This window comes from Osmerus mordax, chromosome 7 (assembly GCF_038355195.1).
Source record: "Osmerus mordax isolate fOsmMor3 chromosome 7, fOsmMor3.pri, whole genome shotgun sequence".
NCBI lineage: Eukaryota > Metazoa > Chordata > Actinopteri > Osmeriformes > Osmeridae > Osmerus > Osmerus mordax.
In genome coordinates, this window is record NC_090056.1 from 18,037,265 (window position 1) to 18,061,624 (window position 24,360).

Genomic DNA, 24,360 nt, shown 5'->3' on the forward strand with positions numbered 1-24,360 from the left:
ATATGAAATAGGTCAGGAGCCGTGCATCGTGCCTGAAGCCTCGATGTGGAGAACGGGTCCCTTTATTAGAGACACAGTGCCCTCTGGGGGTGGGCGTTCAAGGATCACCACCATCTCAGCTCACCTCTTATTCTTTGTATTGGAAAAGGCACAAGTCTTGGTGCCCGTTTTAGAAACCGACAGGGTAGGATACACCTGCTCCAGTAAACACACACACACACATCACAAACACCAAAACGAACAGTACTGTGCAGGCACCGTACACAAAACAAGCAGCCAGAGATCTTTACACAGTTTTATTGGCATTCAAATGCCGTTACTTATCAACGTTTCGAATGGAACACCCCTCTGGTCGTTCACTTTCAGTCACCGACATCCTCCAATGATGCTCAAGTTAGTAAAAAGCACACAGCCTGTTATTCAAAGTGTCACAGTAATACACGCTAAACACTAGTGGCCTCTATGAAGCGTACATACAGTGTGCAACAAGTAGGAAACGGCCGGTCTTCACTTGTCATTAGTATGGCAGCTGTAGAAAGCTGAAGCAAAAGAGAACGGCATTAAAAACCAAGGTGGCACGTCCCTCTCTCCCAGGCTGTGGCGTCTGAAGCCTCAGTAGCTCGCAGGACTGCCAAGCAGCTTGATGACAAACGATGTGTGGACGCTTGGTGGAGCAATTACTTGGAAACTGGTGCTCATTTCATTATTCACACCAAATCGGTTTGATAAAAACCAAGCTTGCGTACTCAACATACACCCTCTCCCCACCCCCCCCCCCCCCTTCCTCTCCCATCTAAAAAAAAAAAAAAATATAGACTGAGAAACCCAACCCTCAATGCGATGGTTTCTTCTACAACAGCACGGTAGGATCCCTCTCCTCTTCTGTTCAGAACCGTACAGTACCAGTATAGCCACTGGGTGCTTTCATAGCAGGACAACGTGCCCAGGCAACTGCATTAGGAAGCCATCATGAGCTGGACCTCCATCACAGCTTGTCTACCAGAATGGACACCTGGAGAGGAAAAACAAGATCAGTGAAGAAGCTCACTAACAAACACGACCCCCCTGCAGATCAAAACATGTCTCATATGAGCAGGAGAGAAAGCTTCAGCTCCAGACCCCTTCCTTTCTTGCCAGTACAAGTTTTTGTGAATGTAGTTCAGTAATTAACAAGGTATCTATCTCCCATGGCGACAGCTGAGTGCTGAACCAGCTGGGGAAACTGTGGGGTTTATGAAAGAAACAAGAAAATAACAGTTGAATTCAGAGATGAATAATAAAAGAAGGTTGGGTTGCTCCGAACCCAACAGTGTTTTTTCTTAGCGTTTATTTCGAAAACAACAAAGGAAACAGACAAAGGGAGACAGAGAACCAGCCCCCAGGCAGTGCGAGGCAGCTCCACCCGTACTGACCATCCGATGTAGCACTGACACAGGTTCTCGTGAGAGGTGGCCTGCTTGATCAGAAGCTCCACCTGGGTGGGGACATCCAGGGTCTCGTCGTGTGAGAAGTCTCGCCCTGGAACAGAACGCATTAGAACCCCCGTCAGCACAGCATCTTATTGGCTGCTGGGGAAGGGTGCGACGCGGAACGTACCGGTGAGTTTGTCTCGGACCCGGTTAATGATCTGGATGGCCTTCTTGTTGAGGGCTTCGGGCTGCACGAGGCCGTCTCCAACTGCAGGGACACAAACACACACTGCTGACACAACCTGGCCGGCGGCAACAATGACTGTTTATCTGATGCCACTCTATGCTTCCCCCCCCCCCGGAAAAGAAAAAGGACTGCAGGAATTTCTACTCTATCGCAAAGATGTTTCTGCATCGTTTCGTGAGTCCAGCCATGGTAACGAGAGGAAAGATGCCGCTTGAGAGGATGTCAGGCATGAGGAGGTACTAGAGAGGATGTCAGAGACAGGACTCACTGAAGGAGTGGATGGATTCGGGCACGGTGGTTCCCGGTTTCTTGAGCGTGGCCTCTCCAAGGTCTATCCCATCCAGGGCCTCTGCACAAGACATCAGCACAAGACACATGCAGGTGGCTTCAGAAAAGACGAGCTTCCAACCGATCTAACGTCGAAATCATCGGCCTGTGATTAAAACCACCACCACGACACAAACAGAAACTGACCGACGGACTGTCCGGCGGTGTAGGAGTCAGTCCTGGTCCTGGAGCGCTTGTTTCCCTTGGTGTTCGCTGTGGACAACACAGGAGACACATGTTGGAACACTTCCTACAGCCCTGTCATGTCTGGTAAATAGTAGGAGGGTGGGTTACAGGTCACCATCTGTTTGAACCCACCTTTAGCAACTGTGTAGAGATGAGTTATGGCAGGGTGAGAGAGTTAGGGTGAGACCGTACAAACGTGGTTATAGCAGTTTTAGACAAAAAGATTGTGTACAGATGAATTATAGCAGGGTTAGACAAAAAGATTGTGTAGAGATGAGTTATAGCAGGGTTAGACTGGGCAGAGGTGGTCAGAAGTGTGCGGAGGCTGTTGGCGAGGGCTGTTGGCGAAGTCTTACTGTCCATCAGCCTCCAGTTGAGCAGCGGGTCGTAGACGAAGGCCTCCAGGACCGCCATGACGCTGTCCCTGTGTTCCCTCAGCACCTCCATCACCGTGTGACACGTGATCCGGTAGTTACCGTCCAGACCTGTCACCTGGGGCACACACACACACACGCAGGCAAACACACACACGCAGGCAAACACACACACGCAGGCAAACACACGCACGCAGGCAAACACACGCACGCAGGCAAACACACGCACGCAGGCAAACACACGCACGCAGGTAAACACACGCACGCAGGCAAACACACGCACGCAGGCAAACACACGCACGCAGGCAAACACACGCACGCAGGCAAACACACACACGCAAACACACACACGCACGCACAAACACACGCAGAGATAGACACATTCACATGTGAAGACAGACACACACACAGAGTAGAGTTTCAATGCTAGCCAGGCTACAGTAGTTTCATAATAAAATGGCTTTACATTTACATTTAGCCATTTAGCAGACGCTCTTATCCAGAGCGACTTACAGTAAGTACAGGGACATTCCCCCGAGGCAAGTAGGGTGAAGTGCCTTGCCCAAGGACACAACGTCAGTTGGCATGACCGGGAATCGAACTGGCAACCTTCGGATTACTAGCCCGATTCCCTCACCGCTCAGCCACCTGACTCCCCTGACGCCCACCTGACACCTGACGCTTTAACGGGCTAAACAGCGACCCCACCTCCATGGCGTTGGTCAGCATCCTGGTCAGCCTGAAGGGGATCTTCTCAGGAAACTTCTCTCTGGTCATGGCCACCTGGGAGGAGGTGCCGGCATTTACAAATAGTTGACGTAACTTTTCCAGATAGCTATCGAGCAGGAGTAAATGGACATTTCTCTCACCTCAAAGCAGTCCCCAAAGTCAATGTGGAGGATTTTGCCACTCAGTCGATCCAACATCAAATTAGATGGATGTCTGTGTAGAGGGAAGGATTGAACCAGAATGAGAGAACCAGAAGGAGAACCAGAACGACTGGAGCCCTGATGAGAGCAGCACCCCTATTAAGCAGTGAGTTACTGCTTAATAGGGATGGGGGAAAACATCGATTGAATCAAAATAAAAAATCTTTTGGTTAAAAAAAATTCGTGAAACGATTTTTAATCGAATCGTGACCCCAAGAATCCATCCGAGGTACCAAAAGCTTCCCACCCCTACCGCTTAACTATACTCAGCATTTAGTTCCTGAGCTGTTATTGGTGGAGGGGCTCACCTGTCACCCAATCCCAGGATGTAGCCCACCATCGACATCACAGCCAGGGAGCGCGTGTAATTGGTCCTCCTGTCAAACCACACCTACAGAAGGATGACATTGTCTCACTGTTACATATTTCTGTTAGATCTCATATGTAACGCACGGCTGAAACCCTGTTCTGGCAGAGCTTCCTTCCTGCAGGCCCTTACAGCTGGATGATTCATGAATAAACTCGTTTTGTCCTAATCTGAGGTTAGAATGAGAACATGCAGAGGTAGCAGGACTGGAGAGCTGCCATCCAATTCACCTCTAGGCAGGTGTGTGTGTGTATCTGCATCACTTCTATGCAGGTGTGTGTGCGTGTGTGTTTGCATCACCTCTAGGCATGTGTGTGTGTGTGTTTGCATCACCTCTAGGCATGTGTGTGTGTGTGTGTGAGAGAGAGCGTCACCTCCAGACAGGTCTGACAGGGTGCGTGTGACAGGGTGTGTGTGACAGGGTGCGTGTGACAGGGTGCGTGTGACAGGGTGCGTGTGACAGGGTGCGTGTGACAGGGTGAGTGTGACAGGGTGAGTGTGACAGGGTGTACCTCAGAGCTGGGGCTCTTCAGCCACAGCAGCTTGGCCAGGTCGTCTCCAGCCGTGTTGTTGACCGCATGTTCAAACACCTCCACCTTCTCCATCAGAGTCAGGTGGTCGTAGTCTGGAGCCATCTGCAGACCACAGGGAGACACATCACATCACCTCACATCTGCAGACCACAGGGAGACACACACATCACCTCACATCTGCAGACCACAGGGAGACACACACATCACATCACATCTGCAGACCACAGGGAGACACATCACATCACCTCACATCTGCAGACCACAGGGAGACACACACATCACATCACATCTGCAGACCACAGGGAGACACACACATCACATCACATCTGCAGACCACAGGGAGACACATCACATCACATCTGCAGACCACAGGGAGACACACACATCACATCACATCTGCAGACCACAGGGAGACACACACATCACATCACATCTGCAGACCACAGGGAGACACATCACATCACATCTGCAGACCACAGGGAGACACATCACATCACATCTGCAGACCACAGGGAGACACACACATCACATCTGCAGACCACAGGGAGACACATCACATCTGCAGACCACAGGGAGACACATCACATCTGCAGACCACAGGGAGACACATCACATCTGCAGACCACAGGGAGACACATCACATCTGCAGACCACAGGGAGACACATCACATCACATCTGCAGACCACAGGGAGACACATCACATCACATCTGCAGACCACAGGGAGACACATCACATCTGCAGACCACAGGGAGACACATCACATCACATCTGCAGACCACAGGGAGACACATCACATCACATCTGCAGACCACAGGGAGACACATCACATCACATCTGCAGACCACAGGGAGACACACACATCACATCTCATCTGCAGACCACAGGGAGACACACACATTACATCTGCAGACCACAGGGAGACACATCACATCACATCTGCAGACCACAGGGAGACACATCACATCACATCTGCAGACCACAGGGAGACATCACATCACATCTGTCGACCACAGGGAGACACACACATCACATCTCATCTGCAGACCACAGGGAGACACACACATTACATCTGCAGACCACAGGGAGACACATCACATCACATCTGCAGACCACAGGGAGACACATCACATCTGTCGACCACAGGGAGACACATCACATCACATCTGCAGACCACAGGGAGACACATCACATCACATCTGCAGACCACAGGGAGACACATCACATCTGCAGACCACAGGGAGACACATCACATCACATCTGCAGACCACAGGGAGACACATCACATCACATCTGCAGACCACAGGGAGACACATCACATCACATCTGTCGACCACAGGGAGACACACACATCACATCTCATCTGCAGACCACAGGGAGACACACACATTACATCTGCAGACCACAGGGAGACACATCACATCACATCTGCAGACCACAGGGAGACACATCACATCACATCTGCAGACCACAGGGAGACATCACATCACATCTGTCGACCACAGGGAGACACACACATCACATCTCATCTGCAGACCACAGGGAGACACACACATTACATCTGCAGACCACAGGGAGACACATCACATCACATCTGCAGACCACAGGGAGACACATCACATCTGTCGACCACAGGGAGACACATCACATCACATCTGCAGACCACAGGGAGACACATCACATCACATCTGCAGACCACAGGGAGACACATCACATCTGCAGACCACAGGGAGACACATCACATTACATCTGTCGACCACAGGGAGACACACACATCACATCACATCTGCAGACCACAGGGAGACACACACATCACATCTGCAGACCACAGGGAGACACATCACATCTGCAGACCACAGGGAGACACATCACATCACATCTGTCGACCACAGGGAGACACACACATCACATCACATCTGCAGACCACAGGGAGACACACACATCACATCTGCAGACCACAGGGAGACACATCACATCACATCTGCAGACCACAGGGAGACACATCACATCTGTCGACCACAGGGAGACACATCACATCACATCTGCAGACCACAGGGAGACACATCACATCACATCTGCAGACCACAGGGAGACACATCACATCACATCTGTCGACCACAGGGAGACACACACATCACATCACATCTGCAGACCACAGGGAGACACATCACATCTGCAGACCACAGGGAGACACATCACATCACATCTGGTTCAGTGTAGAGGGGTTCAGTGTAGAGGGGTTCCTACCCGGAGCATGATGCGGTGCTCTATGTTGAGCAGGATCTTCTTCTTCTCCCGGTAGTCTCTGATGAGGGCGTGGAGCGTGTCACAGTGAGGCACCCAGCCAATCAGACCAGAGTTTGTGGACAGAGGAATCACCGCGTACCTCTGGATGCTGCCACACAAATAGAAATGTGTTCTTACTATGTGTGAGTGTATGGAACAGAGTATCTGTTTGTGTTTGTGTGTGTGAGTGTATGAGACAGAGTGTGTTGGCGTATGGGAGTGTGTGTGTGTCCAGCAGCCCCCCCAGGTCTACCTGAGGTTCTTGCGTAGGGAGGCCGGGTCGTTGGCTAGCAGGGTGTTGACCAGACCGAACAGCTGCATCACCCTCTCATCCTGCCTCAGGTCCTCGTGACCCTTCAGCAGGAACATGAACTCGTGCCCGTTACTGCCTGCAGGGGGCGCCAACACACTGCATCACAACACCCAACATCACAACACCCAACACCTCTGATGCTGCCGCGACAACGTCGTCAGAATGTAGCCAAGTTATTCCCGAAAGCCATTCAGCATGTAATTAAAATGCCATATGTAATTTATCAACCACTGTTTTTTCGAACGGGGAACATCTCAGGAGGAAAAAGTCTGGGTACGTTTTAATGAATTTCAGAAACGGCTCTGTTTCCAGCAGACAGTGAATAATGTCTGGTGGGCTAGTTAGCTAATACTCAGTGGACCCGCTAGAACCACGGAAGTGATCCGAGTTCCCACTCAAACGTCCCGACTGAGCCAGATGTTACATAAGGAGACACCCAGGGACACCGTGTACACAGGGGGGAACCATGGAGACAAGTGTGTGTGTGTTGCTAGGAGACAAAGTCTGTTGTCCATTTCCCCAAAGTTATTTATATCAATAGTGTGTGGGTGTGTGTACTGGTGATGTTTTAAGGTTTGAAGGGTCTAGCGTCTAGGCTAGCACGGAGGCTAATACTGCTACAAAAAGAATACGTCTAATTCCCCTTAAATACAATTATATAAATGTTTTTTTTGTGATGAACTGATATTTACGGTAGGCATCTCTCCTATCAAGGAAACAGTATCTTAGATCGTGCTACGTCCAGGCATAAGTACAGAAGACTAAAACAACGATAAAAAAACAAACATAAATAAATCCTGTTGGCTGAGCGGTTAGGGAATCGGGCTATTAATCCGAAGTTTGCCAGTTCGATTCCCGGTCATGCCAACTGACGTTGTGTCTGGGCAAGGCACTTCACCCTACTTGCCTCGGGGGGTATGTCCCTGTACTTACTGTAAGTCGCTCTGGATAAGAGCGTCTGATAAATGACTAAATGTAAATCCTGGCTAGTTGGCAGGAGCAGCCAGGTGACCAGGACGGTGGAGGCGGAGGGCTTACCCATGATGGTGAGCTTGCGGGGCCGCTGTTTGGAGGTGATGACCTGCAGGGAAGGGGCGATGGACTGGATGCGGATGATGGGCTGGTTGGGGTCGTAGGTGCCGGGCACAGCCAGCTCCAGGTCTCGACACATCAGCAGCTTAGGAGACACGTACTGCAGCTCCAGAGACGTCAGCTGGGACACACACACACACACACACACGTTAGAGATTTGTATCCATGTAGCTGTACAGAGGGCAGTGTGTGTGTGTGTGTGTGAAAGCGACATCAGGAGGGCATGTGTGTATCTGTGTGAGAGGCGGTGAGTCACAGATGGAAGGTGACAGTGTTCAGTGTGTGTGTGTGTGTGTGTGTGTGCATAAAGGGAAAAGTGTTTCACAGTGCCATGACCCTCTGTCACTCTTCCTCCTTCAGCCTCCATCCATCTCTCAGTCTCTCCATCCAGCCATCTCTCAGTCTCTCCATCCAGCCATCTCTCAGTCTCTCCATCCATCCATCTGTCAGTCTCTCCATCCATCCATCTCTCAGTCTCTCCATCCATCCATCTCTCAGTCTCTCCATCCATCCATCCATCTCTCAGTCTCTCCATCCATCCATCTCTCAGTCTCTCTCTCCATCCATCTCTCAGTCTCTCCATCCATCCATCTCTCAGTCTCTCCATCCATCCATCTCTCAGTCTCTCTCTCCATCCATCCATCTCTCAGTCTCTCCATCCATCCATCTCTCAGTCTCTCCATCCATCCATCCATCCATCTCTCAGTCTCTCCATCCATCCATCTCTCAGTCTCTCCATCCATCCATCTCTCAGTCTCTCCATCCATCCATCTCTCAGTCTCTCCATCACTGCCAGTTTGATGCTTTCTCTCACGACTCTCTCTCATAGCGCAGGCCTCCCTTTGAAAATAACCTTCCTCCAGGAAATCACCTGTGCAAATACAGCCTAAGAAAGGAGTCTCTGTTTCTTTCTGGCAGTGCTGTCTCTCTGGCCTCCACAACGCTGTAACAATGTCTCTATAGTGAGGTCTCTACAACGCTAACAAAGTCTCTTCAGTGAGGTCTCTACAACGCTAACAAAGTCTCTACAGTGAGGTCTCTACAGTGAGGTCTCTACAGTGAGGTCTCTACAGTGAGGTCTCTACAGTGAGGTCTCTACAACGCTGTTCTTGGCACTGTAGGACACATACGTGCTACTCCGAGTGACGGAAAACTATTGGACATGAATCATCACGTCTATCGTTAGTGAATCACTCTGGTTATGGATCGGGATGTGACCCAGGTGAATCAGCTCCTCTGTCCTGCCACACCTGGGCAGGTACGCCTGGGCAGGTACGCCTGGGCAGGTACGCCTGGGCAGGTACGCCTGGGCAGGTACGCCTGGGCAGGTACGCCTGAGCAGCAGGGGAAACATGCACGTCTCCGCAGCTGCTGAGAGACAGGAATGCACACACTGTACACACAGGAGGAGCCCACTGTACACACAGGACGAGCCCACTGCCACACAGGACGAGCCCACTGTACACACAGGACGAGCCCACTGTACACACAGGAGGAGCCCACTGCCACACAGGAGGAGCCCACTGCCACACAGGAGGAGCCCACTGCCACACAGGAGGAGCCCACTGTACACACAGGAGGAGCCCACTGTACACACAGGAGGAGCCCACTGTACACACAGGAGGAGCCCACTGCCACACAGGACGAGCCCACTGTACACACAGGAGGAGCCCACTGCCACACAGGAGGAGCCCACTGCCACACAGGAGGAGCCCACTGCCACACAGGAGGAGCCCACTGTACACACAGGAGGAGCCCACTGCCACACAGGAGGAGCCCACTGCCACACAGGAGGAGCCCACTGTACACACAGGAGGAGCCCACTGCCACACAGGAGGAGCCCACTGTACACACAGGAGGAGCCCACTGCCACACAGGAGGAGCCCACTGCCACACAGGAGGAGCCCACTGCCACACAGGAGGAGCCCACTGTACACACAGGAGGAGCCCACTGTACACACAGGAGGAGCCCACTGCCACACAGGAGGAGCCCACTGCCACACAGGAGGAGCCCACTGCCACACAGGAGGAGCCCACTGCCACACAGGAGGAGCCCACTGCCACACAGGAGGATATGGAGGATATGAGACAGACACATCAGTGTGGTGTGTTTGTGAGTATGCATGCATCATGTGTGTCTGTGTGCGTGTGTGTGTGAGAGAGGGAGTGCGTGTTTTAGAGAGAGAATAGAGAGTGTGTGTGTGAGAGTGCTCCCAGACCTGTGGCAGCTGCTTGGAGATGCGTCTGAAGACGTGGTAGTACAGGTCCCAGGCCTGGGTCAGGTCCTTCACGTTACCAGAGCGCATGTACTTCCTGCACCAGTCCTGGGCCTCCATCAGGTCCCGCCCGTACGTCTGCAACAACAACAAGAATGGCAACTCATCCACGAGAATGACAGCACATCATTAAATTACATTTAGTCATTTAGCAGACGCTCTTATCCAGAGCGACTTACAGTAAGTACAGGGACATTCCCCCTAAGGCAAGTAGGGTGAAGTGCCTTGCCCAAGGACACAACGTCATTTTGGCACGGCCGGGAATCGAACCAGCGACCTTGTGATTACTAGCCCGATTCCCTAACCGCTCAGCCACCTGACTCCCTGACACATCAACCACATCAACAGGAACCACAACTCTGGATCCCTCCCTGAAAAGCAGAGCTCCCTTGGACAGCGTGGCCCCCGGGCCAGCGTACCTGGTTGAAGGAGGTCTCCTTGAGCGTCTGCGGTCCCCTCTCCATCATGGCGTGGAGGGGCTCCAGCACAGCGAACATGCCCTTCACGTTCCTCTCCCCGAAGTAGAGGCGGGACGCCTCCTCCAGGCCCTCGTGCCACATCTCGTGCCACAGGATGGCCACGCGGATCAGCTCCTCGCTCACCTGGAGGGCACGCGGGTTAGCCGGGAGATGTGTGTGTGTGTCGGAGCGTGCGCTTCTGTGTGGTTCTGAATGTGTGTGTGTGTGTGCATGTCATATTCGTGTGTATGTGTGCATGTCATATCTGTGTGTGTGCATGTGTGTGTGTGTGCATGTCATATGCGTGTGTGTGTGTGTATGTGTGTGTGTGCATGTCATATCTGTGTGTGTGTATGTGTGTGTGTGCATGTGTGTGTGTGCATGTCATATGCATGTGTGTGTATGTGTGTATGTGCATGTCATATCTGTGTGTGTGTGTTCTCACCATGATGGCCTGCTGCACCAGAGCGTTGCAGTGCTCACACATGTTCTTGAGGATCTTGTTGGCAGCGTTGTGGCGGGCGGTGGTGGTGGACTTGGATGCCACGGTCAGAGGATAGATCAGAGCCTGCGGAACAACACAATCAGCCAATCAACAAGGGATCGACATCCCGTCTCCATCCTGTCTCCATCCTGTCTCCATCCTGTCTGCATCCTGTCTGCATCCTGTCTGCATCCTGTCTGCATCCTGTCTGCATCCTGTCTGCATCCTGTCTGCATCCTGTCTCCATCCTGTCTCCATCCTGTCTGCATCCTGTCTGCATCCTGTCTGCATCCTGTGTAACAGCAGGTGAGGTGTGTGGGGTGGGGTACCTGGGGGTGGTAGCGTCCAATGTCGGTGAGCAGCTGGTGGATGAGACGGCCCACCAGAGCGCGGGGCGTGTCAATCCGAGCGATCAGCTGAGGGATCACCTGTAGGGGCGGGGTTAGGGGCGCGGGGTCAAAGGTTAACCTGTGGATGTTTTGGGATTGAAGGTTTTGTTTCCCTGGGGTGAGAGGACTCATGGGCTACTGCAGGGGTCCCCTCTCTGGGCTCCAGGGAGTACACAGGGCAGGGAGGAAGGCAGGGCAGGGAGGCAGGGAGGGAGGGAGAGAGGGAGGGAGACAGGGCAGGGCAGGGAGGGAGGGCAGGGAGGGAGGGGAGAGAGTGGTGCTCACCTGCAGCCAGGTGTCTATCTGGATGGTCTTGATGCCCTCCACCAGCGCCTCGTTCACCTCGGGCCAGTGCCCGTAATCAAACCACAGAGTCAGAACCCTGGAGGAGTAAAAACCACAGAGTCAGAACCCTGGAGGAGTAAAAACCACAGAGTCAGAACCCTGGAGGAGTAAAAACCACAGTCAGAACCCTGGAGGAAGACAAACCAGTCAGCGACTCTAACAACTCAAAACAACGAGCTCCCTTCTCGGAACATTCACCCTGTCCACCCTCAGAGTAGCTCCCCACGCTTCACCGGCACGTCCGGGGCATGCAGTGAGCTTTCCTTCCACCAGAGGTCTCCCTTTCCCACCCTCGCACCTCCCCCAGGTCCCCCCTGTGGTGAGGCCCAGGCGGCCCAACCTGCTGCTCACCTGAGGGTGTCCTGCAGGTTGTTGCCCCGGGACAGGGAGATGGACCGGAAGAAGCCCTGGACAGCAGGAACCGTGTACATCAGCAGGGTCTTAGACAGGTCCTGAGGGACAGGCAGACGGGGGAGAAGAGATATATATATGTATATATATATTTGTATATGAAGATGTAGCTGTTAATTTAATAGATGGATTCTCCCCCTGTTGTTAATGTCCTTTAAAGTGTGTTTTGTGTCTGATTGGGAGTCAGGTGGCTGAGCGGTGAGGGAATCGGGCTAGTAATCCGAAGGTTTCCAGTTCGATTCCCGGTCATGCCAACTGACGTTGTGTCCTTGGGCAAGGCACTTCACCCTACTTGCCTCGGGGGAATGTCCCTGTACTTACTGTAAGTCGCTCTGGATAAGAGCGTCTGCTAAATGACTAAATGTAAATGATTGGCTTTTGTTTCTCAGTGTTCTTTAAAAGAAAACCTAATAAAAAGTTTTAAAAAATTGTTTCCAGTATGATTTATAATATTAGGTTCTTCTGTGATGGCGTACAACGTCTGAATGCCTACTGATGCCTCAGCATGACTGAAGTCCCTCTGATGCTGAGTGGATGTGGCTCGGCCTAATGGAATGTCAGTTCTCTTTGGCAGTCTTAGTACGTGTGAAATCAGTTTGTCACTTCTCCTCTCCAAGATGTTAATGAAGAATCTGTACAATGTCTTGAACTGGGGCCATTTATTATGGCAGTTCTTGGTCAGTATTGTAAGGATTTGTGTGTGTGTGTCTGTGTGAAAGAGAGAGGCTAGCCTCTAATGTTCTGGCTGAGTGTGCGTGTATGTGTGAGTCTTTGTACGTTTGACAGAACCTGGTTCAATTTTCCTTTGGACAGGTGGCGGCATGGAACATTGAGACAGTGTGGGTGTTTAGTGTGACCTCACACAAGCCTCAGTGTGTGTGTGTGTGTGTGTGTGTGTATATGAAAGTGTGTGTGTGTGTGTTTAGTGTGACCTCACACAAGCCCAAGTGTGTGTGTGTGTGTGTATGTGAGTGCATATGAAAGTGTGTGTGTGTGTGTTTAGTGTGACCTCACACAAGCCCAAGTGTGTGTGTGTGTGTGTATGTGAGTGTATCTGAAAGTGTGTGTGTGTGTGCAGCAGCCCTCCTCACCTCGCTGGCCTTCTTCTGCCCGGGGGAGGGCACGGGGCTGTGATCGGTGCTGTCCACCTCGCTGTCGCTGTTGGACGCCTCGCTGGTGGCGCTGGTCCCGCTGGCGTGGCGATGCTTCTTCTTGTCGTCGCGGCCCTGGTTCTGGTGCTTGTAGTGGAGCACCGCCTCAAAGTTCATCACCGCCCAGGCGTGCCAGGCCTGGACCGGAGGGAGGAGGGGAGGGGGAGAGGAGGACAGGGGGAGGAGGGGAGGGAGGAGAGGAGGACAGGGGGGAGGAGGGGAGGGGGAGAGGAGGGAGGAGGGGAGGAGGGGTGAGAGGAGGGACAGGGGGGAGGAGGGGAGGAGGAGGGAGGAGGGGAGGAGGACAGGGGGAGGAGGGGAGGGAGGAGAGGAGGACAGGGGGGAGGAGGGGAGGGGGAGAGGAGGGGAGGGGGGAGGAGGGGTGAGAGGAGGGACAGGGGGGAGGAGGGGAGGAGGAGGGAGGGGGGGAGGAGGAGGAGGGGGGGAGGGAGGACAGGGGGGACGAGGGGAGGGGGAGGAGGGACAGGGGGGAGGAGGGGAGGGGGAGGAGGAGGGGGGGAGAGGAGGGACAGGGGGGAGGAGGAGGGAGTGGGGATTGGGGGGAGAGGAAGGAAGGAAGGGGGGTGGAGGGGGACAAGGTGGAAGATTATGGAGATCAGGTGAGTTGTCTGAATGTCCGTCATCACGAGGAGCGGGTAAATGTCCCTGGGGGGGATTAGGTTAGAATGTTTTTCTGGATCTGAACAAAGCTTATGTAATTATGTAATTGGCAAACGAAAGCCAAGGGGTGAAAGGGAAGGAACAGATCTTGATAGAGCGAGCGCTCAGTTAAGAGTGGCCTACAGCCTGGGCATGGTCATCACTGGTTAGGCCCCGCCGGTTCCTTTCAAGTCAACACTTATCTTTGACGCACCAGTGGAAAGAACACTTGAATGTGATGCTTTGAGAAGTGATGATTCACTTCACACAGGTAGCGCTGAAAGGTTTTATTTATGCAGCCTGACCAAATCCAACTTCAATCACTTCAGGCTGTACAACACTACGGATTTGGTGTTCACAGACACGACAGCAAGGCAGGGACGAAGCCCTGGTTCTCTACATGGGCAGGGAGGGAGGATGAGTGGTGACAGGGAGAGTGTTGGAGGGACTGACCTTGTACCAGTTGCGGTCATGCTCGGTGGAGTGGCTGTAGTACTGCAGCACCTTGGGGATGGTGCTCTCGTTGATGCCCTGCAGACTCAGCTGCCACTCTCCCAGCTTCAGGAAACACCTGGGGGGAGGGAGGGAGGGATGGAGAGGTTCAGTGAGAGGTCGGAAGTTGGGAAAGAGTTGGGGAGGGGGAGAGGTTGGATGAGACGGAGGCAGAGAGGAAAAGAGGGGGAGGTTGTGTAAGAGGTAGGGAAGGCGAGAAGGGGACGGAGAGAGAGACACCAAGGTCTTGGTCAACAGATTAGCGGTTGCATTAGAGCTTTGATAAATCACGGAGGGCAACCATGATAAACACTGATGTCAACAGCCCCAGCACGACAGCAGGGAGAGAGGCCTTCTCGCGGCGAGCCTTGGGCTTGTTTTGCTGTTAAGATGAATAGGTTCCTCGTGCGTTCTCTCCGACACAGCCGTCTAGGCCTTAAGCCCAGGTCTGTGGTACACTCTCTAGTAAAAAATAACACATGAATTCAATTCCTAGTTTCGCAGAAGACAGCGTTCTGCTGTCCAGCGTCCAGGGAGACAAATCTCAACACTCCGCTGACTGTCACGGCTTGTCGAGAGGGGACTTGGCCCAGGTATCCAAACCCACTGCAGGACAGAGTATTAAATGGACGTGGCGTTCACATAGGACACTTACAGTAAAGCACCATGAGCAGAAGGCAGCCGTGCATTTAGCCAATGAAAGGTTCTGGGATCACTCAAAAGAGGGGAGTGTCACAAAGTCAATAATTGGAGAATTCTTCTGGTCTGGGAGCAGTGCCTTGTGGTCTCCCTCCAGATGCTCTGAGCTCCCCCCCATCACTCTCACAGACACCAGCTCTTCAGGGCAAAAACGCTCAAATCAAACTAGCCGTGTTTGATTTACCTGCGCCAGAACACGTAACCGGATTAGAACACGACGTGACGAGAATCGTTGAGGGACTGTCGTCCGTCTCATCCATCAGCCTCCTCTTGTACTACAGCTTCTGCTATTTCTAGAGCACTCCTAATAAATCAGCCATTAAGGTGACGTCATCCCCGTTGAAAGCTTTTCTATGTGCGGAGGCAGCGGTGCAGAGTGACAAGCTGGCGTTGACGGCACACGCTCTGAGCCTATCACTGTTGGCCTTCCAAACGGCACACGCTCTGAGCCTATCACTGTTGGCCTTCCAAACGGCACACGCTCTGAGCCTATCACTGTTGGCCTTCCAAACGGCACACGCTCTGAGCCTATCACTGTTGGCCTTCCAAACAGCTCGTCTGTGCAAACACAGTAGATAAAACCCTGAAATGACAATGCATTCTTTGGGAAGATGGCAGGACACGTGTGTGTGTGTACACGTGTGTGTACACGTGTATGAGTCTGTTCGTTTGTGTCTGTGTGTGTGTGTGCATGTTTGTGTGTGTGTGCGAGAGACAGAGAGAGAGAGAGAGAGAGAGAGAGAGAGAGAGACACAGACAGAGTGCAGACCAGGTGTGCACCATTCCACGCTCCCAACCTGTTTTCAGGAAAGCGTGTCATCACGCCTGGGCCCCGGGGACCAGCTAAGACCGTACAGGTGTTGTCCCCGGCAAGCATTCCTGGGACAACACAACCTCCTGTCTCAAGACAGGAAAACATCGTTCCTGGTGCCATGCTTGCTTGTGGCCTCACATGAATTATGAGGTGTGAGGGTGTGTATGTCCGGATGTGTGTGTGTGTGTTTCCCAATGATGAGTGTCTTTACAGTAGGTTTAACTGTATGTCGTCTCTGACTAAGTGTGAGGTTCTCTCTCCTGGCATAAAGAAAACACGAGTGCTTGTGGCCTCTTGCTTGTTGTTTGTCCAGGGTGAAACCCTGCACAGCCTCCCGCTCCAGCTCTGGGAGCAGCACACCGCTCCCTCACAGACGGACCGGCCCCTCGGAGGACTGGGATCCCCCTCTGGGTCGTCATGTGAAGTCCTGAAGGCCCACGAAGAGGGCGGCTGTGGCTCAGGAGGTAGAGAAGGTCATATGTTAATCGCAAGGTTGACGGTTCGATCCCCGACTCCTCCTAGGTCATGTGCCGAAGTATCCTTGAGCAAGACTCTGAACCCCAAGTTGCTCCCGACGGGCAGGCCGGAGCCTGGCATGGCAGCTCGCTGCCGTCGGTACGTGTGAGTGAGAGTATGAATGGGTTAATGAGAGGCAAACATTGTAAAGCGCTTTGAGTGCTACTAAGGTAGAAAAGCGCTATATAAATGCAGTCCATTTACCATTTCACAAAGAAGGAGGAGGAGGAGGCTCCGCTTCAGGGATTCTTCTGTCACGGCCCGCAGAGCAACAACATCCTCGGGCTCTGATGTCTAGGGGAAGCCATTTTGAATAACTCGGGGAAGGATATTCCCATCCTCAAATCTCTACTTCTGCTTTCGATGCTCAGTCCAAACTCTCTGGACAGACGCACGGTGCCAAGCAGACAGTCCTGCAGGAGCACAGCAGGAGAGGCCGGGGCGTGAACGGGTACTGCAGGGCCACGCCCAGGTGGAGGTCAAGACACGGGTGCCGGAACAGGAGCAGGATGCCAGGTTGGGGGGAGGGGGGGGAGGGAACCCACCTGGCCCCTGTACCCGAGAGGATCACGCTAACTGTGGGTTGGAGAGAAGCAGCTTGACGGCCTGCTGCCTGGAGGGCTGAAGAGAGCGCTTGGCTGGTGTTTGATGAAAGAGAGAGAGAGAGATGCCAGTAAACGAGTGAACCGCCGCTGCAAGTCAGGTCATAGGAACCAAAGAAACGCTTCGTTCTGCGCCTGACCTCTGGTGTTCTGAGCACGAGAGCGGAGAACCTGGCTGACCCCCTGAGGCCACTCGGTTCCTCCACACCAACAATCTGGATTACGCTGACTGTTCCAGTCCAAGATGCTGTCAGACACACACAGCCTTCGATACAGCGAGGACTGAGGTGGGGAGTTACCTTACCTCTCAGGGCACATAAAGAGCCTGAAACGTTACTACACAGCAATTTCAGCTTCTCCAAAGAGCTGCTTTCAGCCAAGACCAAAACGTTCACAGACCCATCTGGTACATGATAAAACCCAAATGTTGCATTTTGGATGAATAGTCAAACGATTTGAAATGTTGTTTGGTGACTGAAAGTAAAGTCGACAGTCGAGACATTTCTAAAAGGCCTATCAGATGCTGGATAACATGTTGCCTTAGAGACAGACAGTGTGTGTTCATGTTTGCGTGCATGCAGGTGTCTGTGTGTGTGTGTAAGGGGTGCTGACCTGGCCATGAGCTTGTGCAGCTCCTGCTTGTGCTGCTGGTCCTCTGCAGCGATGGCATGCTGGGCCTGCTGCTGCATGCCCTGCACAAAGTGCTGCATGTGCTGGAACGCATCGATCTGAGGAGGGGAGGGGCAGGAGGTCGTCATGGAGACGGAGAGAGAGAGACAGGAGGACATCATCGAGACAGAGCGAGGACAATACCAGCTCTACGTGTCGGAGAATCAATGTTTTTCTTGTATGTATATCTAGCGTGATGAAATTCTGTTGACCCCTGCGAAATAGATCAGCGTTTAAATCTATTTCCATATCCCGTTCCATTAAACTTGAGATGGGAGTCGAATCGTTTTAACTTGATTTAATAGAATAAATCCCAAATCGATTAGGATTTTTGAAGGTAATCAAATTAATCCTGCTCAACAGCTGAGATTTAATTACAGTTCCCCAACAGGCCGATCCAATATCCATAAATCTGATAAAAATTATTCTTTAAGAATTTTAACTTTATTATATTCCACCCTTCGTAATCCTTCAAGATATCTGAGTGCACAATTTCCATCTTCATTTAGTAGACACTTTTATCCAAAAAAGGGGATTTGAACCTGCAAACTTGATCTTTGAACCTTGTCTAACAGAGCTATACTTATGAGAAATGGGTCTAGTCTGGTGTATAGTGTGTGAGTGAGTGTGTGTGTGTGAGAGAATGTGTGTGTGTGTGTGTGTATGTGAGAGACTGTGTGTGTGTGTGTGTGAGAATGTGTGTGTGTGAGAGACTGTGTGTGTGTGTGTGTGTGTGAGAGAGAGACTGTGTGTGTGTGTGTGTGAGAGACTGTGTGTGTGTGAGAGAGACTGTGTGTGTGTGAGAGACTGTGTGTGTGTGTGTGAGAGAGAGACTGTGTGTGTGTGAGAGAGACTGTGTGTGTGTGTGAGAGACTGTGTGTGTGTGTGTGAGAGAGACTGTGTGTGTGTGTGTGAGAGACTGTGTGTGTGTGAGAGAGACTGTGTGTGTGTGTGAGAGACTGTGTGTGTGTGTGAGAGACTGTGTGTGTGTGTCATTAAGATTCCTGCCTGGTGAGTGGCGCTGCTCCTGCAGCTGGCCCCGTGGCAGACAGCGGGCGGGCGTGCGAGGATCACACTTACGTAACCTCTCCATCACAACAGGCTCTAACACTTCACTAATGAGACACACGCCGGGGGGGCAGGGGGGAAGAGTGTGTGTGACAAAACGTGTGTGTGTGTGTGTGTGTGTGAGAGAGTGTGTGTACTGACAGAGGTGTGGGGTGGAGTGAATGAGTTCCCCTGCTGTTCCCCTGTGGTTGGAATGATGAGACATTCTTCACTACTGCACATTATTCCTCGGAGTGTTCTCCAGGAAAAACCCATCCTCACACGTCAGCCTCCGCAAGAGTTTCACAAGAGCGCATTCCAGTCTGCTCCTCTCTGGCCTACCCTTCCCTTCACCAGCGTTTTGTGAAGAAGATGCACAAAAAAGACCAAAACAAACCTGCCACAGGACCAACTACTGTACCAGGAACCAGGTGTGGCATCACAGACCTCCCCTCTCCTCCTTCTCCTCTCCCCACTCCTCCCCTCCCGTACCCTCTCCCAACCCCCGATGCCCTCACCTTGCGGGTGCTCTTCCACATGTACTTCATGTAGGCGTAGGTGACGTGGGGGTGGGCCGTGGGCAGCGGGTGGTCCAGCTGCTTGGAGGGGTCCACTCCCAGGAGCAGCACCAGGGTCTTGTGTGCCAGGGCCTGGAAGGGGGGAGGAGAGAGAGAGGAGAGGGGGGGGAGAGGAGAGGGGGGGGGAGAGGAGATGGGGGAGGAGATAGGAGGAAAGGGGGGGGGGGAGAGGAGAGGGGGGGAGGAGAGAGAGGAGGGAGGGAGAGGGGGGGAGGAGAGAGAGGAGAGAGGAGGGAAGGGGGGGGGGGAGGAGAGAGAGGAGGTAGGAGGGAAGGGGGGGGAGAGAGGAGAGGGGGGGAGGAGAGAGAGGAGGTAGGAGGGAAGGGGGGGAGAGGAGAGGGGGGGGAGGAGAGAGAGGAGGTAGGAGGGAAGGGGGGGAGAGGAGAGGGGGGGAGGAGAGAGAGGAGGTAGGAGGTAGGAGGGAAGGGGGGGGGAGAGGAGAGGGGGGGAGGAGAGAGAGGAGGTAGGAGGGAAGGGGGGTGGGGAGAGGAGAGGGGGGGAGGAGAGAGAGGAGGTAGGAGGGAAGGGGGGGAGAGGAGAGGGGGGGAGGAGAGAGAGGAGGTAGGAGGGAAGGGGGGGGGGATAGGAGAGGGGGGGAGGAGAGAGAGGAGGTAGGAGGTAGGAGGGAAGGGGGGGGGAGAGGAGAGGGGGGGAGGAGAGAGAGGAGGTAGGAGGGAAGGGGGGGGGGAGAGGAGAGGGGGGGAGGAGAGAGAGGAGGTAGGAGGGAAGGGGGGGAGAACACAGTGTCAGAGGGTTAAATGGTTGAAGAAGTGTTGGCCCCTGAAGGTCTCCACGGTGATCCTGTCCCTTAACAAGCCTCCGTAACGAACACCAGCCTGCTGGAGCACATGGCAAATAAACAACTCAATTAGAGCTACAGAGGGGGTGTGTGTGTGTGTGTGTGTGTGCATAAGTACGTGTGTGTGTGTGTACGTGTGTGGAGACCTGAGATTGCGTTCCCCCCCCAGGGAGAGTGTTTTATGCAACAGTGTGGTCATTCTTGCCCCTGTTCAGTCATCTACCTCCTGGTTTTCCCTTCATCACCCCCACCCCCACGCCTGTGTTTGATCTGCATGGTCAGGAGCCAGGCACAGCTCTCTGTGAATGACATCATACCGGATGTCACTGGAAGAATTGTGTGTGTGTGTGTGTGGTAATTTGGTGTGCTGCCTGCAATCTAGTACAATCACCTGGAAAAACAGTAGAGCAGAGAAGGAAAAATTGTGACACTTTTATTGAACAGATTTAAGGTAGGGTTTCTAAACAAAGTGATTGGGAGACTTACATTACATCCATCAGTGATTTCAGAAAAGCTTTTTTTCCCCTGGTTTGATTTCCATTTTCTTCATTGTCACAGCAAACTGAATTAAGCTTGATTTGACAAGAGGCTTATTTATAAAAGTCAACCTTGTTTCCTTGCTGTCTGAAAGTGTAGTTTGTGGGGTCAATCACATATCCATGTGTTTGGGTAAGTTTATATCCATCTCACACATGCCTAGGCTACACGACCATGCCTTTCTAACTGTAATGAACGAGGCAGAGTATTAACTGATGTACTGACCACCAGGAGATGTGCACAGGGGTGTAGGTTTGTTTTCAGAAGTGGGTGAGAAAGCTTTTTTTTTTTTTATAACAATAAAAATATGTTAAATATGTTTTTCTTAATAAAAAGTGTTTTTATGTATTTATTTATTTTTAGATTTGCAGTTTTTTAAAGTGTGTGGTACATGTCCCACTCCATGTCCAGTGAAAGCAAGGCCCCTGGACGTTCGACACGTCGTCATGACGAGGCAGCGTGTTGCCGGAGCGACGTGCGTACTCACCAGGCGTCCACTCTTGCCACAGAGGCTGGCGTACTTCAGCCAGGTCCTCATGTCCTCGTGGGGGTTAATGACCAGGGAGCGCACCATCAGGATCTTCTGCCAGTCCTCCACCACGCGCTGGCAACCCTGGAGGAGGGAGGGAGGAGGAGGGAGGAGGAGGGGAGGGAGGAGGGGTGAGAGGAGGGAGGAGGGGTGAGAGGAGGAAGGAGGGGGGGTGGGAGGAGGGAGGGAGGGAGGAGGAGGGGTGGGAGGAGGAGGGGTTGGAGGAGGGAGGGAGGGAGGAGGAGGGGTGGGAGGAGGAGGGGTTGGAGGAGGGAGGGAGGGAGGAGGAGGGGTGGGAGGAGGGAGGGAGGAGGGGGGGTGGGAGGGAGGAGGGGGGGTGGGAGGAGGGAGGGAGGAGGAGGGGTGGGAGGAGGGAGGGAGGAGGGAGGAGGAGGGGTAGGAGGAGGGGTGAACAGTAGAACACTCTGTCAACACAGCACAGCAACACACGTCTGTCTCCTGCCCTTCGTTCTGTAACCAGAACAGTCTCACGGGGAGACCAACATGTGAGCAAACAGAGAAGGGAGACAGATGCTGCTGGAAATACCTGTGGGACGCCAGGATGTTCTCTCTCTGTCTCTCTCTGTCTCTCTCTGTCTCTGTCTGTCTCTGTCTGTCTCTGTCTGTCTCTGTCTGTCTCTGTCTGTCTCTGTCTGTCTCTGTCTGTCTCTGTCTCTCACACACACACACACAGTCGCACATTCTCACACAGTCTCTCTCTCTCACACACACACACACACACACACACACACACACACACACAGTCACATAACGTTGATCACAGGCGCTGTGTGTCTGTATGAAGGAGCTGAAGAGGACCACAGGGATGCTAAATGGTGAATACACACGCTATGTGGTGATGCAGGTTCCTAAAACTCACTGATTCATTCCAGCCTTTTGACAGACGGGAGAGGGGGAGATAGAGAAACAGAGTGGAGCGGGGGGGAGAGAGGGAGATGGAAAAAGAGTGTGAGAGTATAGGACGGAGTTAGAGAGAAAGTGAGAGGGAGAGAGAACGAGATGTGGTGAGTCCTTGACAGATGTGTCAAATTAGCCGCCAATAAATCACAGACTAGGGATCCCTGCCAGCCAGCCAGCCGGCCGGCCAACCAGCCAGCGTGCTGAGGTCTGGAGCTGCCATCAGGCCCCGGTGTTTGTTCAGGGAGAGCCTCTAGATCCAACCACCTCTTCCCACAAACCCTCCACAGCTTTTATGAATGGAACAAGTCAAGTTGATCAAGGAGGTTTTGACAACATAGAGAGTGAGGGTGTGTGTGTGTTGGGGAGGGGGGCACCTTTAGGGCCCATGCACCCCTCAGGAGAGACACATGACAGTCCCGAGGAAAACGTCAACAACCGCCTTGTTGGGTTGTTGCCTAGGCAACGGGCGTGGAGAGTTTTTTTTGGCTCGATGCTTCAGAGAGTCGAACACCTGAACTAGCACGGAGGGTCTGGAATGCCCGAAGAGACAGGAGAGAGACAGGAGAGAGACCATTAGAATGTCACGCTGGGTATCAGGCATGTCTGGAGGCGATGCCGTCGCACGCAAGGAACGGCTTCAGGTCTCAACCGTTTACCATGCCCTCCTCCTCATGCCCTCCTCACCTCCCCACCCTCCCGGTGTCATGTTTTGGCCTTTTGGTAGCAACAACACGCTAAGGCAAACTCCCTAAGCCACTCCAGTCACAGCTACGGCACCGGTAAAACCAGGGGTAAGACAAACAGGGATTCATACTGTCAACTGTAACTACGGTAATTTCTTGACGGGCCAGCATTTGTATTTGGTTGCGAGAGCTTTGCGGTGGAGCCTGTGTGTTCCGACCAGAGGTGGTTAATGTGCTCATCTTCATGTCGCTCTCACTCTGCCTCCGCTGATGTCATTAACTGTCATAATCACTCTAATCACAATCCAGCCTTCCGGAGGATTGGGCTCTGGGCGCTTGGCAACGCTTGAGGTTTGGATGCTAGACACCGGACCTTAGGGTTGATACAGGGCTTTATAAATAAGTAAAGAAACAATATTAGCCTCAGAAGAAAGAAGAAACTAATCTCCTGCAGCTGAATCTTTTTGAAACTTACATTTACATTTAGTCATTTAGCAGACGCTCTTATCCAGAGCGACTTACAGTAAGTACAGGGACATTCCCCCCGAGGCAAGTAGGGTGAAGTGCCTTGCCCAAGGACACAACGTCATTTTACACGGCCAGGAATCGAACCGGTAACCTTCAGATTACTAGCCCGACTCCCTAATCGCTCAGCCACCTGACTCCTTGGCCCCATTAGTCAGCAACAAATAACATTGAAAAGAAGCTATTAGTAAAAGCAGTGTGTCTTCTGGACTGGGGTCTGCTCCCCTCTAACACATAACTCCTTAGAGCGTGTGTGTGCGTGTGCTGTGTGTGTGTGTGTACTGTGTGTGCGTGTGTACTTTGTGTGCTGTGTGTGTGTGTGTGTACTGTGTGTGCGTGTGCTGTGTGAGTGTGTGTACTGTGTGTGTGTGTGTGTGTGTGTGTGCGTGTACGTGTGTGTGTGTAGTCACCTGCAGTCTCTCCCACCAGGTCTCTCGGATGATGTCCCTCCTCTCTGGGACCAGCTTGTACTGAATCACCTCCTCCAGCTCTGACAGCATCTGGCATGACACCATGGCCTGCAAAACACATACACGCACAGGAACACGCACACACACAACACATTCGTACACAGTCATTTCAAATCCTAACTACAGTATGTGATAACCGTTCCATAAGACTGAAGGCACTCAAAATGAACCAGCAACACATTCATACTCTATGATGACATTCTCTATAAATCCGTTTTTTTATAATAAATTTTTATCTGCGGT

The 24,360-nt window shown here is 52.5% G+C and overlaps 1 protein-coding gene across 1 annotated transcript in view; it reads right to left on the reverse strand.

Annotated features, from left to right (window-relative positions):
* Nucleotides 1–281: 281 nt before the first annotated feature.
* The window catches only part of mtor (mechanistic target of rapamycin kinase), a 77,381-nt gene continuing 53,302 nt past the window's right edge, over nucleotides 282–24,360 (reverse strand). The window contains exons 34-58 of the mRNA XM_067239326.1: nucleotides 24,058–24,165; nucleotides 21,477–21,602; nucleotides 19,594–19,725; nucleotides 17,972–18,087; nucleotides 14,690–14,807; nucleotides 13,517–13,714; nucleotides 12,366–12,466; nucleotides 11,955–12,051; nucleotides 11,610–11,708; nucleotides 11,242–11,364; nucleotides 10,758–10,940; nucleotides 10,282–10,416; nucleotides 8,009–8,183; nucleotides 6,911–7,046; nucleotides 6,619–6,766; nucleotides 4,352–4,474; nucleotides 3,781–3,863; nucleotides 3,413–3,485; nucleotides 3,252–3,326; nucleotides 2,526–2,661; nucleotides 2,131–2,196; nucleotides 1,925–2,005; nucleotides 1,597–1,677; nucleotides 1,413–1,518; nucleotides 282–1,012 (exon numbers count right to left, since the gene is read on the reverse strand). Of these exons, the coding sequence (XP_067095427.1) occupies nucleotides 997–1,012; nucleotides 1,413–1,518; nucleotides 1,597–1,677; nucleotides 1,925–2,005; nucleotides 2,131–2,196; nucleotides 2,526–2,661; nucleotides 3,252–3,326; nucleotides 3,413–3,485; nucleotides 3,781–3,863; nucleotides 4,352–4,474; nucleotides 6,619–6,766; nucleotides 6,911–7,046; nucleotides 8,009–8,183; nucleotides 10,282–10,416; nucleotides 10,758–10,940; nucleotides 11,242–11,364; nucleotides 11,610–11,708; nucleotides 11,955–12,051; nucleotides 12,366–12,466; nucleotides 13,517–13,714; nucleotides 14,690–14,807; nucleotides 17,972–18,087; nucleotides 19,594–19,725; nucleotides 21,477–21,602; nucleotides 24,058–24,165 (2,835 nt within the window). The 3' untranslated portion in view covers nucleotides 282–996. The remainder of the gene's footprint in view (nucleotides 1,013–1,412; nucleotides 1,519–1,596; nucleotides 1,678–1,924; nucleotides 2,006–2,130; nucleotides 2,197–2,525; nucleotides 2,662–3,251; nucleotides 3,327–3,412; nucleotides 3,486–3,780; nucleotides 3,864–4,351; nucleotides 4,475–6,618; nucleotides 6,767–6,910; nucleotides 7,047–8,008; nucleotides 8,184–10,281; nucleotides 10,417–10,757; nucleotides 10,941–11,241; nucleotides 11,365–11,609; nucleotides 11,709–11,954; nucleotides 12,052–12,365; nucleotides 12,467–13,516; nucleotides 13,715–14,689; nucleotides 14,808–17,971; nucleotides 18,088–19,593; nucleotides 19,726–21,476; nucleotides 21,603–24,057; nucleotides 24,166–24,360) is intronic.